The sequence below is a fragment of the Macrotis lagotis genome, chromosome 6 (genome assembly GCF_037893015.1).
Source record: "Macrotis lagotis isolate mMagLag1 chromosome 6, bilby.v1.9.chrom.fasta, whole genome shotgun sequence".
NCBI classification, from domain to species: domain Eukaryota; kingdom Metazoa; phylum Chordata; class Mammalia; order Peramelemorphia; family Peramelidae; genus Macrotis; species Macrotis lagotis.
Window position 1 is genome coordinate 221489460 of NC_133663.1, and position 13432 is coordinate 221502891.

General features: G+C 32.6%; 1 protein-coding gene across 4 annotated transcripts in view; it reads right to left on the bottom strand.

Moving 5' to 3' along the window:
- PPEF1 (protein phosphatase with EF-hand domain 1) overlaps positions 1 to 13432 on the bottom strand; it is a 216405-nt gene that overhangs the window by 61535 nt on the left and 141438 nt on the right. For all 4 annotated transcript variants that reach the window (XM_074192696.1, XM_074192697.1, XM_074192695.1 and 1 more), the window contains 3 exons: positions 6489 to 6655; positions 3223 to 3259; positions 409 to 558 (listed from right to left, as the gene is read on the bottom strand). In XM_074192696.1, the coding sequence (XP_074048797.1) occupies positions 409 to 558; positions 3223 to 3259; positions 6489 to 6655 (354 nt within the window). The remainder of the gene's footprint in view (positions 1 to 408; positions 559 to 3222; positions 3260 to 6488; positions 6656 to 13432) is intronic.

A 13432-nucleotide genomic window follows, 5' to 3' on the forward strand; every position in this document is an offset into this window, starting at 1 on the left:
TCACTGAGAAGATCAAGGTCATAAAAAAACCATCACTCCGGATCTGTTGAAATTTTTAATTTGTATGGTTCCTGATTAAATCTCACATTCAGATGATTTGCCCCAACCATGTTTCTCTATGAAATTATTTTCTAATTAGATAGTCAGCCACTTTTCTATTTCATTAGGAAAGTTTCATTTTTAGCTAGCTTTTTTTTTCCTTTTTGGCAAGGCAATATGGTTAAGTGACTTACCCAAGGTCACACAGCTAGGTAATTATTAAGGGTCCAAGGTCAAATTTGAACTCAGGTCCTCCTGACTCCAGAGCACCTGCTCTATCTACTGCACTCTTTTTTGACTAGTTTTTGACTAAACTTTTGAAAAGTCAACTAATTCTTAACAAACAGTTCTGTAATTTCTATTACTTACCTTATTTCTTTTCATTTGCTGGAGAATATTCAAATCTGTATTGTCTGCTATTCCTCCATGTATGACCAGTATTTTTTCATTAATTAGAGTGCCAATTGGAAGCCAAGTATAAACTTCTTCCAGAGAATGCAAAATTTTTGCTGCATGTTGCTAGAAATAAACCATTTGAAAAAGTTTATTCATTTTCTTGAGTGCTTTAAATTTATATAATATTAACTGTTTGAAGCAAAAGTACTTGATTATATTCCACAAAAGGGAAGAAATCTGAATAGTTTTACTCATTGATTAGAATAAAATATATAGACATAAATGAAAAAAATGCATTATTCCATATTTATTAATCTACTAACTAAAAACATCTCCACAGTATAATGCAATTGGGGGTATAGTGTATAAAATAAAATGTAATAGATAGTTACCATTGCCTAAAGATGACTTATATTGCATAATCGGAACTACATGATAACTGCTAACATTCATATAGTACTTTAAGGTCTGGTAAACATTTTACATACATTATTCTCAAAACAACCCTGACAGGTAGGCTTTATTATTGTCCCCATTTTTTCAGATAAAGAAACTCAGTTTGAAAGAAATTAAATGTCCAGGTTTACACAGTAAGTGTAAATACAATCAGTATGTGAGAAGATATGGACAGCTTCTTTTTGACTCAGCTTTCAATGGATAAAGAATGAGTAAGTCAATGTGCCACCAATATACCATTGCCATATCATGTGCCAGGCATCACCCTGCCACCATCATCTTAAAGGTGAATAAGAGAATAAGCATCTATTAAATTTCTACCATATGGTTGTGCTAAAAACTACAAATATTACTTCATTTAATCTAAACTCTTGACATGAAGGGAAAAGAGGAGGAGAAAAAAGAAGAATTTTGGGGGGATGGAAAATAAACTTTATTGACTTCAAAATTTTGCCTAGTACTAGTTCTAGTTATTTACATTGAAGAGAAAATCACCTGTAAGTCCTCCTCTTTCTTCTATTGCCTGTGTGTATTCTACAAGCTTATTTGTTCAGCAGTTCAACAAGAAGTAATTATTGTTTTAATTTTTTCCTAAATTCACATGGATTGGATCATCTGAGTAATGCTTATTACAAATATGTATATTATATATGTGTATGTATATCTATGCATCTCTCTGTTCTCATTTTGATCCCTCAAAGGGAAAAAAGGAGTGGCTTTACCTTCACTAAGCAAAATAAATAGAAAACTTTCAAGTAATGGAAAGGGACTCCTTTTCTTGGTGCCCTTCCTCTTGCCCCCTCCCAATAAACTAATGCAAAAAATATGGACAGCCACGTTTAAAATCAAGAACCATTATTCTACTCTGTACTTTGTGTATTGCAGAAAGAGCAACAGGCTTGAAACCAAGAAATTTGGGTTCAAATACTGGCTTCAACTTTGTAGGTGTGTGATCACAAACATCACTTCTTTGGGATTGTTTCTTTAAGCATAAAATAGCCTAATGCTACTTAAAATACATATTTCAGAGCAGTATTATAAGAGTAGCAACAAAAACAAGATAAGTATACCTTAAAGCATCATGTATTGTTATCATTGCATGCTACTTGCATAAAATTTATGCACATGTTTTCAATATATTGCTTTCAGTTTATTTCTAGTGAAACACTTTGGAAAGTGGCATGGGAACGGTGGGAAGAATTTTTTCTTGGGAGTCAAGAGTTCAAATGCTGTCCCTGATCTTGGGAAAGTCAATTAACCTTGATACTTGCTCTGATAAATGAAAGGGTTTGATTATGTAGCCTATGATGTCCCTTTTACCTGTAGAGCTAGAATACTATTTGCTATTTGTGAAAAATAGCAAAAAAAAAAAAAAAAAACCCATAAGGCGGCTTGCCTTGACCCAGTTGGCTAAGTTAATTCCATTAATGAGTGACTCTAGGGTAGTCTATCAATCTCCCTCATTTTCTTACAGTTCCTACAGTCATACTGAACAGCAAAAACATTAACAAAAGGTACACACTGAAATCATCTAGGCTATCCCTAGCTTTCAGATCTACCTATTTTAAGTCATTTATTTGATCGACTATAATGAGAAGAAATCTAAATAGGTTTCCAAAAACTGTGTAGTCCTTAACAGGAAACCATAGATTGGGGAGGGGAAGAACATAAATGGTGATTTAATTTCTGCTTCCATTTAAAGATTAGGACTTAATTATAATAATATTGTTTAGTTGTTTTCCAGTTGTATCCTACTCTTTGTGACCCAATTTAGGGTTTTTCTTCACAAAGATACTGGAGTGGTTTGCCATTTCCTTCTCCAGCTCATTTTACAGATAAGGAAATTCAGATAAACAGGGTTAAGTGATTTGCCCAGAGTCACACAGCTAGAAAGTGTTGGAGGTTTGATTTGAACTAAAGAGTATCTCTTATTCTAGATCTGGCACTCTATCTACTGTACCATCTAATTGTCTGGTGATGATGATGGTGATGATGATGATGATGAGAGCTAGTATTTATATAGTGCTTTATAAATATTGTCTCATTTTATCCTCACAATACCCTTTGGAGATAGGTGGTATTATCTCTATTTTATGTTAAACTGTAGCTGAGAAAGGTCAAGCATATTATTCAGAATCACAGAGCTAGTGTCTGAGACTTAATTAGAATTTCTTTTTTTTTTTAAAACCCCAGCCTAGTATTGTAACTATGTCACCTAGCTACCTCTAAGATGTGGGAAGTGAATGGCTGAATAATGGTGGCTCTATATATGCTTTTTTTATTCTTGATTAATGCATGAAACCAAAGGAAATGGAGGGGGGGAGATCTTACCTTATATTTTTGCATAATTTCTTTTGTGAAGCCATACCTAAAAAACCATAATAGGAATACAAACAATTTACCTAAATGTAAACTAATTCAGAGGCATATTGAAAATTATAACACAATTAGAAAAAATAAAATTTTGTTTAAAACTATATTTCAGTAAGTATTTACTACAAGTAAAAAACTTCTTTTAAGTACTATAGATGGAGCAAAAATCATTCAATATGTAATACCGACCTCAAAGATTTTCAAATCTTGTTGAATTTAAACAATTGGAAAGTAATATAAACAGTCTCATTAAATGACATTTTGTATAGTACAATAGAACTTCAGCAGGATTAGAAAGAAGGGAACCAGAATGAATGGGTCCATACAAGAAGATCTCCATTTCTAGACTATAATTGGAAGAAGACTTCATAGACAATTTTATTCAAACCCTAACTGAAGCATGAATTGCTTCAAATGAAATGAATGGAGAGAAAAATGGTAGTTGAAAGAAGATGTAAAAAAAGCTTATCAAATCAAAAAAGGAAAGTGAAATATAAAAGATAGGACAGGTAATTTTATGGTGCCATATATAGCAGCACTTAGAGAAAACAGACAACCAAAAAATGGGATTTTGCATTAGAAGGTCATTTTGGTTTGTTGAAAACATTGCAACATTTTCAAAAGAAAAACAATTCAGCCTGCCATTTTCCTCTATTCAATTCTTGGTTCAGTTTATTATTGCCTGCAGTGACTGTGCAAAAATATCTGAATTATAGATGAATAATATAATGACTATTATCTGACATTTACATAGCACTTTAAGGTTTACATGGGTCAAGTGTATTGCTGAGGGTCCCACAGTTCATTAAGTCAATGAGGCTAGATTTAAACTCGGCTCTTCCTGACTCCAAATCCTACACTCCAACCATTACAACTAGAAAGAGTCCCCTAAAATATTGAGTGACTCCTTTTATCAAAGATGAACAAGACATCACTTTTTCTGGTCCTTTTCAGTTTTTACAAGTTTTGATTCATATTAATATTAGTTTTCTTGATCAAGGATACTTCAGGATACTTCTTTTGAATAGTCTTTGACTGTTCAGGTCTTCTATAGTCTGCTTTTCTCCCCATCTTAATCATTTGCAAATGCATTCTTTTATATATGGAAAAAAATATTTGCAAAGATAGATTTCAGCAATAACTTTTTCAAAAGGTTTGAATTTCACATTTTTCTCCCTTCCTTCCTTCCCTCCCTCTTCCCCCTGACAGAGAGCAATTGAAAATTCATCCTTGATCATACATCTTGAAACAACTTTTAGAATGTCAAGTTATATTTTCTCTAAATTCATGAAATCTACTCTCCTACAGTCTAGGATATATGTCATACTATATTCCTGTGGGCTTCTTCCATGTTGTCCCTCAAATATAGCCTTGATTCATTTCTGAATTCTATCAAATCTAGCCCTATAACTAATAACCTTTCCCTCTGCCCCATTTCAAGAATACATCAATATAGTTACACCTACTTCAGAGCTTCTGATACTATAGAAGATAATAAAATTGAATTGATTTTAAACACAATGTAACCTCAAATGAACTTTGCTGTTCCTTGAGATATCTTCTACTCTACCATTATTACTTCTTCATCTATTTCCATAAAAATACATTTCATTTTTTTCTCTTCTTGCTCCTAACTATACTTCCACTGTCCACATTTGGGAAGATAGTTTCACAGAGAAAATGGAGATCTTTCTAAGGCTCTCTTCTCCATTCCTCAAAATTTCTCATTGATGTCATTCATTCTCTCTTCCTTCCTTCCTTCTAGTCACAGAAACAATCCTATGCCTCACGAAGGTTGGTCCTTCTACTTGCACCTTATCTTCTACAAATTCCAAGATCTGTCTCCAACAGTTAATCCCTCTTGTTTATATATTTTGAGGTCTTCCACTTGCCCAAGTGATCCCAACTACTCTAATTGTCCTCTCTGTCATCCTGACTCCATCAGTTATCTGCAATCACTCATCTGTTTTTAGCTGCTCTCCTACGGCCTACAAACAAACCCATGTCACCCCCATCCTCAAAAACTCCTCATTTGATCCTTCTGTCCTCTCTATCACCCTATATTTCCTTCTGCTTTTTATGCTTCAACTTCTTGAAATGACATTCTACAATAGGTGCATTCACTTTTCTCTTCTCTCACTCACTTCTTAACCTCTTCCAAACTGGTTTCTTATGTCATCACTCTACTAATATAGATAGCTATCGATAGCTTCAAAGTTACTAGTGCTCTCTAAATAGCCAGGTCCAAGGGCCTTTTCACCCTCCACATCCTTACTGACCTCTGCAGCATCTGCAGCACTGATGATCACCCTCTCCACCTATATATTTTCTCCTCTATGGATTTTCATGACACTGTTCTTTCCTGTAAAAACACTCATGTAACCATCTGCTAAGGTAATGAGGGACTATGAACATCAATTTGTGATTAAATGTTAATGCAATTATATGTCCAAATATACATATAAGTCAAGCTAGAGAGCCCATTTTGTTCATATTTTATTCTTTTATTTTTTTATTTTTGGCATTAATTTTCACATGGTAATCTTAGAGTATAAAGGAATGATATATGAAGATTTTTCCTCATTATAAACATGCAGTCCTGAAGGAGCTTTACCTTTTCTGCCGAGATAAAGACATGAGATGATATATTTGATTATTGCCAGGAGAGACTATGGTTGGGGTCAAAAGGAGAATAATCCTAATATATCTAGAGAAAGGCGTATATTAGATCCATGAGTCCAAAAGTGAGATATTCATTTGAGAAACCTGCCAAATTTAATCAAATTGGTTTAAACTTGGCTATAGGTTATATTTGCAAATGAGTTAAAAATGAGTATAAAATATATCAAAAAAATAACTAAGCCTAAGGTTATCATCATATTATAACATTTTCTTAAGCTATTAAAAAGATACTGATAGTTAAATAATTCTTTGAGGTATAAAAATCAGGAGCTGAAATGGTTCTGTTCCACTTCTATCCCACCCTCTTCAACCTGACCACAGTATAATTTAACATGCCCTCTGCTCATAAAAAATATTTATTTCTTGTATGACCTTGGACAAGTCATTGATCTTCCCTATATCTCAATTTTCTCATCTGAAAAAAGGAAGAAGTGGGACAAAGTCACCTTTACAATGTGAAATATTTCCATAAAAGAAAATTAAGAGTACTTTCATAGGGTATAAAATAAAGCAAGGAAAAACATATAGTCAGTCAACATTACCTCATGTTCATTAGAAAATCTTCATGATTCCCTCTGTTCAAGATCACATCATTAGGATAGACAAGGAGAAATGAAAACAGGACCATTAATACCTCAGTGGAATTTTGTCCTCTATCTACAAAATCACCGTTGAAAACATATCTGTTATTCCTTGAGGGAAGACCATTCTATAGAAAGAGAAAGAAAAAAGAGAATCCACCAATGACTTGAATTCCAATCATATTAATACTAAATCTTTAGATAGAGTAGATCATTAAGATAAAATATATCATTTTGATTACATAAAATTAAAAGTATTTGCATTAATAAAATCTGTGAAAACAAAATTAGGAGATAAGCAACAGTGGGGAAAGTATTTGCAACAAATATCAACAAATTCCAATACTCAAAATAAATGAATTCATTGACCATACTTCATTGTTTTTGTTTTTTTAACCAAATATATTGTTACTAAATTTGATGAGATAACTTATTTACCAAATTTAGTTACAAATCAATTTTTTTTTATTTTTTTAGGGTTTTTTTGCAAGGCAAATAGGGTTAAGTGGCTTGCCCAGGGACACACAGCTAGGTAATTATTAAGTGTCTGAGGCCAGATTTGAACTCAGATACTCCTGACTCCAGGGCCAGTGCTCTATCCACTGTGCAACCTAGCCACCCCTTACAAATCAATTTTGACTATTTCAAGAAATCAAATCTGTCCTCAAAAGATAAAAATAGAGCGTCAATTAAAATATTCAATCAATTAAATAACTAACCATCTTCTATTTCAGTAATATTCAAATGCTATCACTATGCTAGTAATCTATATATCCAGTCCTATGCTCTCTCTTGAATTCTAATCTCACATTATATAATTGCTGTTTTGGATCTTTTGAACTGTTTATCCCCTGGGCATCTCAAGCTCAATATATTCAGAAAACAATCTTTTTCCCCCAAGTTGCAACTTTTCTAAACTTCATTTCCTTTTTTCTAAATTATTGATATCTTTGTTTTATTTTATATAATAGAACTTTCCCTCTTATCTTTCTCCTTCCCCCTCCCAGAGATACATCTCATGTAACAAAGAAATTTTTAAAAATGAGCAACATAATTCAATACACAGAAAAAAAATGACAATACGTGCAATGTTCCATATTCATAGACACCATCTTCCTTCTGCAATGTAATAGGGAAGTGTTCTCATTTCTCCCTTCAAACAGCCTTATTTCTGTCAGTGATACCAACATCCTCTAATCGCATACATTGACACTCTTGAGGTCACCTTCAACCCTTCACTCTTACTCAATCTCTAAAACCAGTTAATTGTTAAGCCTTATCTATTATATCTTCACAACCTCTCTCCCATTTGTCCCCTTTTCTCTAGTTCCACAGCCACCACTCTTCCCATATAATGGAAATAATCTAATTGATGTCCCCACTTTAAGGCTCTCCTTTCTCTAAACTAAGCTCTGTATAATAGCCAAATTAATTTTCCTAAAACAGGTTTTACAATGATACCACTCTGTGATATCATGATGAGTTGGATTAAAGAATGAACCCAAACTATGCTACTTTGAATTCCATTCCAATTGTATAGTACCATCCAAGTGAATGAATAACTGTCTGGTCTGATCCACATAGCCCCAAAATATCCAGCTCAAAGAGAACTGCTATTTCATATTAACAGCTGAAACTTTCTAAATGCCTTTTTTGAGGATTATAATTTTAAAAACTTTTATAGACCCAGAGAAGAAAAAAATAATATTTTTCCAGTTGAAAAATATTGAATATCAACAGTCAAGTAGTGATTTTTTTCATATAATTTCAAATGGTCTTCCAGAATGGTTGGACAAACTCAAATATCTTCCAAGAATATAGTGTGCCTGTCTTCCTATAAATACTTTTACATTGACTATTTCTGTCTTTTGTCATGCTTGTCAATTTGGCTGTACATAGGAATCTCAGAATTGTTTACATTTTAATTTCTCTTTTTTTAGTGGTTTAGAGGAATCTTTTCATATGGTTTTAAATAGTTTTCATGTCTTCTTTTAGAAACTATTTGTTTCTATCTTTTGACTATATGTTTACTGAGGAATTGTTCTTGGACTTGTATATTCAAATATATAAATGGACCTGTGATCTCATCAACATAGAAAAGCAGGAGTCATAATTCTTTCTGTCTGCTCTTCTTTGTATGCAACTTTTGTTCATGTCTTCCCATTTAAAAGTCTACCTTTGTGCTGAAAGCCTTATTCATTTTCTCTGGACATTGTACATAAACCCAAGCTGACTATAAATTTGCCTTGACAAATGATTACCTCATCTTCTTATCCAATCACGCATTCCTCTCCAGGTTGTATTCCTCTTGGCTTCTCCATTATATCTCAGCAAACTTTTCACTTCATTACAGGAAGTTTCCACACCTGGAAACTCACACCCTAGGACCCCTCCCTCTGATTGGATAATTCCTCTCAGTACCTCCATTTAAAAAAGGTTACCTGGACTAGTCATTTCTTCATTTCCCAATAGGTGTACTCTTCTGGACTATTCCATCATGCCTCTATACTGGGCACCTTCTCTGCACATACCCTCTGTTTCAGTATCCTTCTATGGTTTATCCTTCCTATTAGAATGTAAAATCCTTGACTATCTTCATTTTTAATTACAGTTACACTTCCAGTAAGTAATATAGTGCTGAGCACATAGTAAGGTCTTAATAACTGCTTATTGACCAGCTGGCTGATTAAAGCATCTTTTAACGTTGTTTACATTGCCTGCCTTCATAATTCCTTGTTTACCATATTTAATATTAATAGCCTGTTTAAATCCACCAGCTGCTCTCCATTGATATTTGTGTAATTCACAATTTCAAGTCTTCACTGACTATAGGGTTCCACGATGTGCAACCACATAACAGTGTTGGAAGAACATTAATTTTTAATGTGTCTTTCAATTTACTAAGAAATTTGTGTTACTAACCTCTCAAAGGCAATAAACCTACTCTCTTCCTCTTATTGCCCAAGAAATATATATTGATGAATTCAGTATATTTTCATTTAATAGTATGTCATATTATGGACAACTGATATCTTTCAATTACTTGGTTTTTCCAATGTGGGTAGATAGTTCAATTTTTTAATTGATTATAGACTGCATTTAGAAAATTGCAACTTTCCATGTCCCAGCATGACTCAGGTCCCAATTCAGCAGGCCAACAGTGAGGGACTAAACAACAGCTTGGAAAGCAACGATTGAACCCCACAACACTGGTACAACCTTGAATACAGAGCAAACAGCAGACACAAACACCCCTAGGCCCCAGCACAAAAATCTTGGGTATAAACCCTATACCACAGGAACAGAGCTCAATTATCAAAATAAGCAAAAAAGCAAAAACAAAACTGCTAACCACTGATAAATACTATTCTGATAGGGATGATAAAATGCCATCTCAGAATAGTAAAAGAGTGACAAAATACCTATATGTTAAGCCTCAAAGGGGGTTATGAACTGGCTTCAAATACAAAAAGAACTCTTGACACAACTCAAAAGATTTTAAAAACCAAAGAAGAGAGGATGAAGAAAACTGAAGAAAAGAAATGAGCATCAAGGAGGAGAAATATGAAAAATTGACTGAAGAAAACAATTTTAAAAGAAAAATTAACCAACTGAGAAATAAAATTGACCACCTGGAAAAGGGAAGAAACTCATCTAAAAGTAACAAAAAGCAATTTAAAAAAGATTCACAAAAACTAACTGAATAAAATAAAACTAAAAATAATAATTGGACATATGGAAATGAATGATTCTATGTAACATCAAGATTCCAGCAAACACAACCAAAAAAAAAAAAGGAAATGTAAAATACCTCTGAGCAAAATGAATGATCTGGAAAATAGATCCAGGAGAGATAATTTATGGATTATTGGTCTACTTGAAAGTCTAAGGAAAAATGTAGTCAAATTTCAGAAATCTCAGATAAAAGAGAAGATACTACAAGCAGTCAAAAATAAACAATTTAAATATCAAGGGAAATGACTTGGAATATGATATTCCAGAAGGCAAAGGATTGCAATCAAGAATCAATTACTAAGCAAAATTTAGCCAACTCTTTCATGGAAAAATATGGATTTTTCAATGAAATAGAAGACTTTTAAACTTACCTGATAAAAAAAACCAGAACTGAACAGAACATTTGATCTTCAAATACAAAACTCAAAAGTATCAAAAAATAAATGAAAAAGGGAAAAAAATATTAGCTAATAAGGCTAAATTGTCTGCCTCCCTCCAGTGAAAGACAATACTTACAATGCCTGAAAATTGTATTTCTCTTAATACTATTGAAAGGAATATACTTAGACAGAGGGTATGGGTATAAATTGACTTGATGTGATCAAACTTTTAACTTTTGAGGGTTGTATTTCTATTAGGACAGTGGAAGGGAGATACTTGTAAAGGGGAATGGGTATATGTTAACTATGATGTAATCAAACTTTTCAATCTTGAGGGTTGTATTTATATTGGGACAATTGGAGGGACTGTACTTCAAAAGAGGTGAATATAAATTGATTATGATGTAAGGATGATTATGACTCCTGAGAAATGTATTTCTATCAGGACAGTTGAGAGAAGTGTACATTGATAAAAGGAGTGGTTACAAGAAAGCCATAGAACAATTAGGACATGGAAAAAAGGATTATACTATCAGAAGAAGCCAAGGCATAAATGGATGATCTAATATAATAAAGGGGAGGGGGAAGGGAGGATGTGAGCACTAAGTAAATCTTATTCTCAACAGATTTGGTTCAAAAAGGGTATAAGAAATATTCCCAACTGGTTTTAGAAATTTTTTCTACCCCACAGGGAAGCAGGAGTGAAGAAGAAAAATAGGAGAAAGGTTAAAAAAAATTAAAGGGAATAAAAAAGGAAAGGAAAATATAAAGAATGTGGTTTGATGAAAGGAAGTGCAGATTGAGGGAGGCAGCAATGAAAATCAAAACACTGATAAATAAGAATAAGATTAAAGCACAGAGAAAAGTACAAATGGGGAGAAGATGATGCAGGGAGATATAGTTAGTAGTTATAACTGTGAATGTGAATGGATGAACTCTCCAATAAAATGGAAGCAGATAGCAGAGTAGATTAAAAACCAGAATCCTACAATATGTTGTTTACAAAACACATATTTGAGGCAGAAAGAAACACTAAATAAAGATAAAAAGATATAGGTGTCTCAACTGAAGTAAAAGAAATAAGGAGAGAAATTCTTATCTCCATAAATGCAAAAATAGATCAAATTAAAAGGGTTAAGGAAAGACTACATCTTCCTAAAATATACCAACGACAATGAAGTTATATCAATGTTAAACATATATATACACCAAGTGGTATGGCATCCAAATTCTTAGAGGAGAAGCTAAAGGAGTTAGAGGAAGACATAAATAGCAAAATTATATTAGTGGGAGACATCAACCACCCTCAGAATTAGATAAATAAAGCAATAAAATAAACAAGAAGGAAATTAAGAAGATTAATAGAATTTTAGAAAAGTTAGAAATCATTGATCTCTGGAGAAAATGGAATGGGAATGTAAAGGAATATTCCTTCTCCTTTGTGGCACATGACACCTACACAAAAACTGAGCAAATATTCAAACATAAAAACCTCACAATTTGTAGAAAGGCAGAAATATTAAATGCCTCCTTTTCAGATCATGATGTAATAAAAATTACACATAATAAATGGCCATGGAAAGACAAGCTAAAATTAACTGGAAACTAAATGACCTAGATAAAGCAATAAATCATAGAAATAATCAACAATTTTATCCAGGAAAATGACATCAATGAGACATGATATCAAAGCAGTTATTAGGGAAAATTTTATCTCTAAATGCATAGCTAAATAAATTAGAGGAAGAGGAGATCAACTAATTTGGCACACAACTAAAAAAGCTAGCAAAAGAACAAATTTAAAATACCCCCAAAAATACCAAATTCAAAATTCTGAAAATCAAAGGAGAAATTAATAAAACTGAAAGCAAGAAAAAATATTGAACTAGCAAGCAAAACTGAGTTGATTTTATGAAAAACTCAACAAAATAGATAAAATTTTGTTTAATATGATTTAAAAAGGAAAGAAACAAACCAAATTACCAGTATCAAAAATGAAAAGATGAAATCACTATCAATGAAGAGTAAAGGAATAATTCAGTGCTATTTTGTCCAACTATATGCCAACAAATCTCACAATCTAAGTGAATTGGATGAATATTTACAAAAATATAAATTGCCTGATAAGCAGAAGACAAAATAAAATACCTAAATATCCCCATTTCAAGAATAGAAATTGAACAAACCATCAAAGAACTCCCTAAGAAAAAATTTCCAGGGTCTGATGGATTTACAAATTAATTCTATAAAACAATTAAAGAACAATTAACTCCAATTCTAAATTAACTATTTGAAAAAATAGGTGAAGGACTCCTGATAAATTCCTTTTATGAAATAAATATGTTGCTAGTACCAAAATCAGGAAGAACCAAAATAGACAAAGAAAATTATAGAACAATCTCTCTAATGAATATTGATGAAAAAAATTTAGCAAAGGGATTACAGCAAGTTATCAACAAGACAATACTCTATGATCAGATAGGATTTATACCAGAGAGGCAGGAAAACAATTAGCATAATTGACCATTTCAATAAGAAAACTGACAGAAATCACAGGATTTTCTCCATAGATATTGAAAAACCCTTTGACAAAAAACAGCACCCATTCTTATTAAAAACATTATAAAGACTAAGATTAGATTGACTTTTCCTTAGAATGATAAACAGTATCTATCTAAAACCATCAACAAGCATTATATGCAATAGGGATAAACTAGAGGCATATCCAATAAGATCAGGGGTAAAAGAAGGATGCCCATTATCTCCATTATTACTCAATATAGTCTTAGA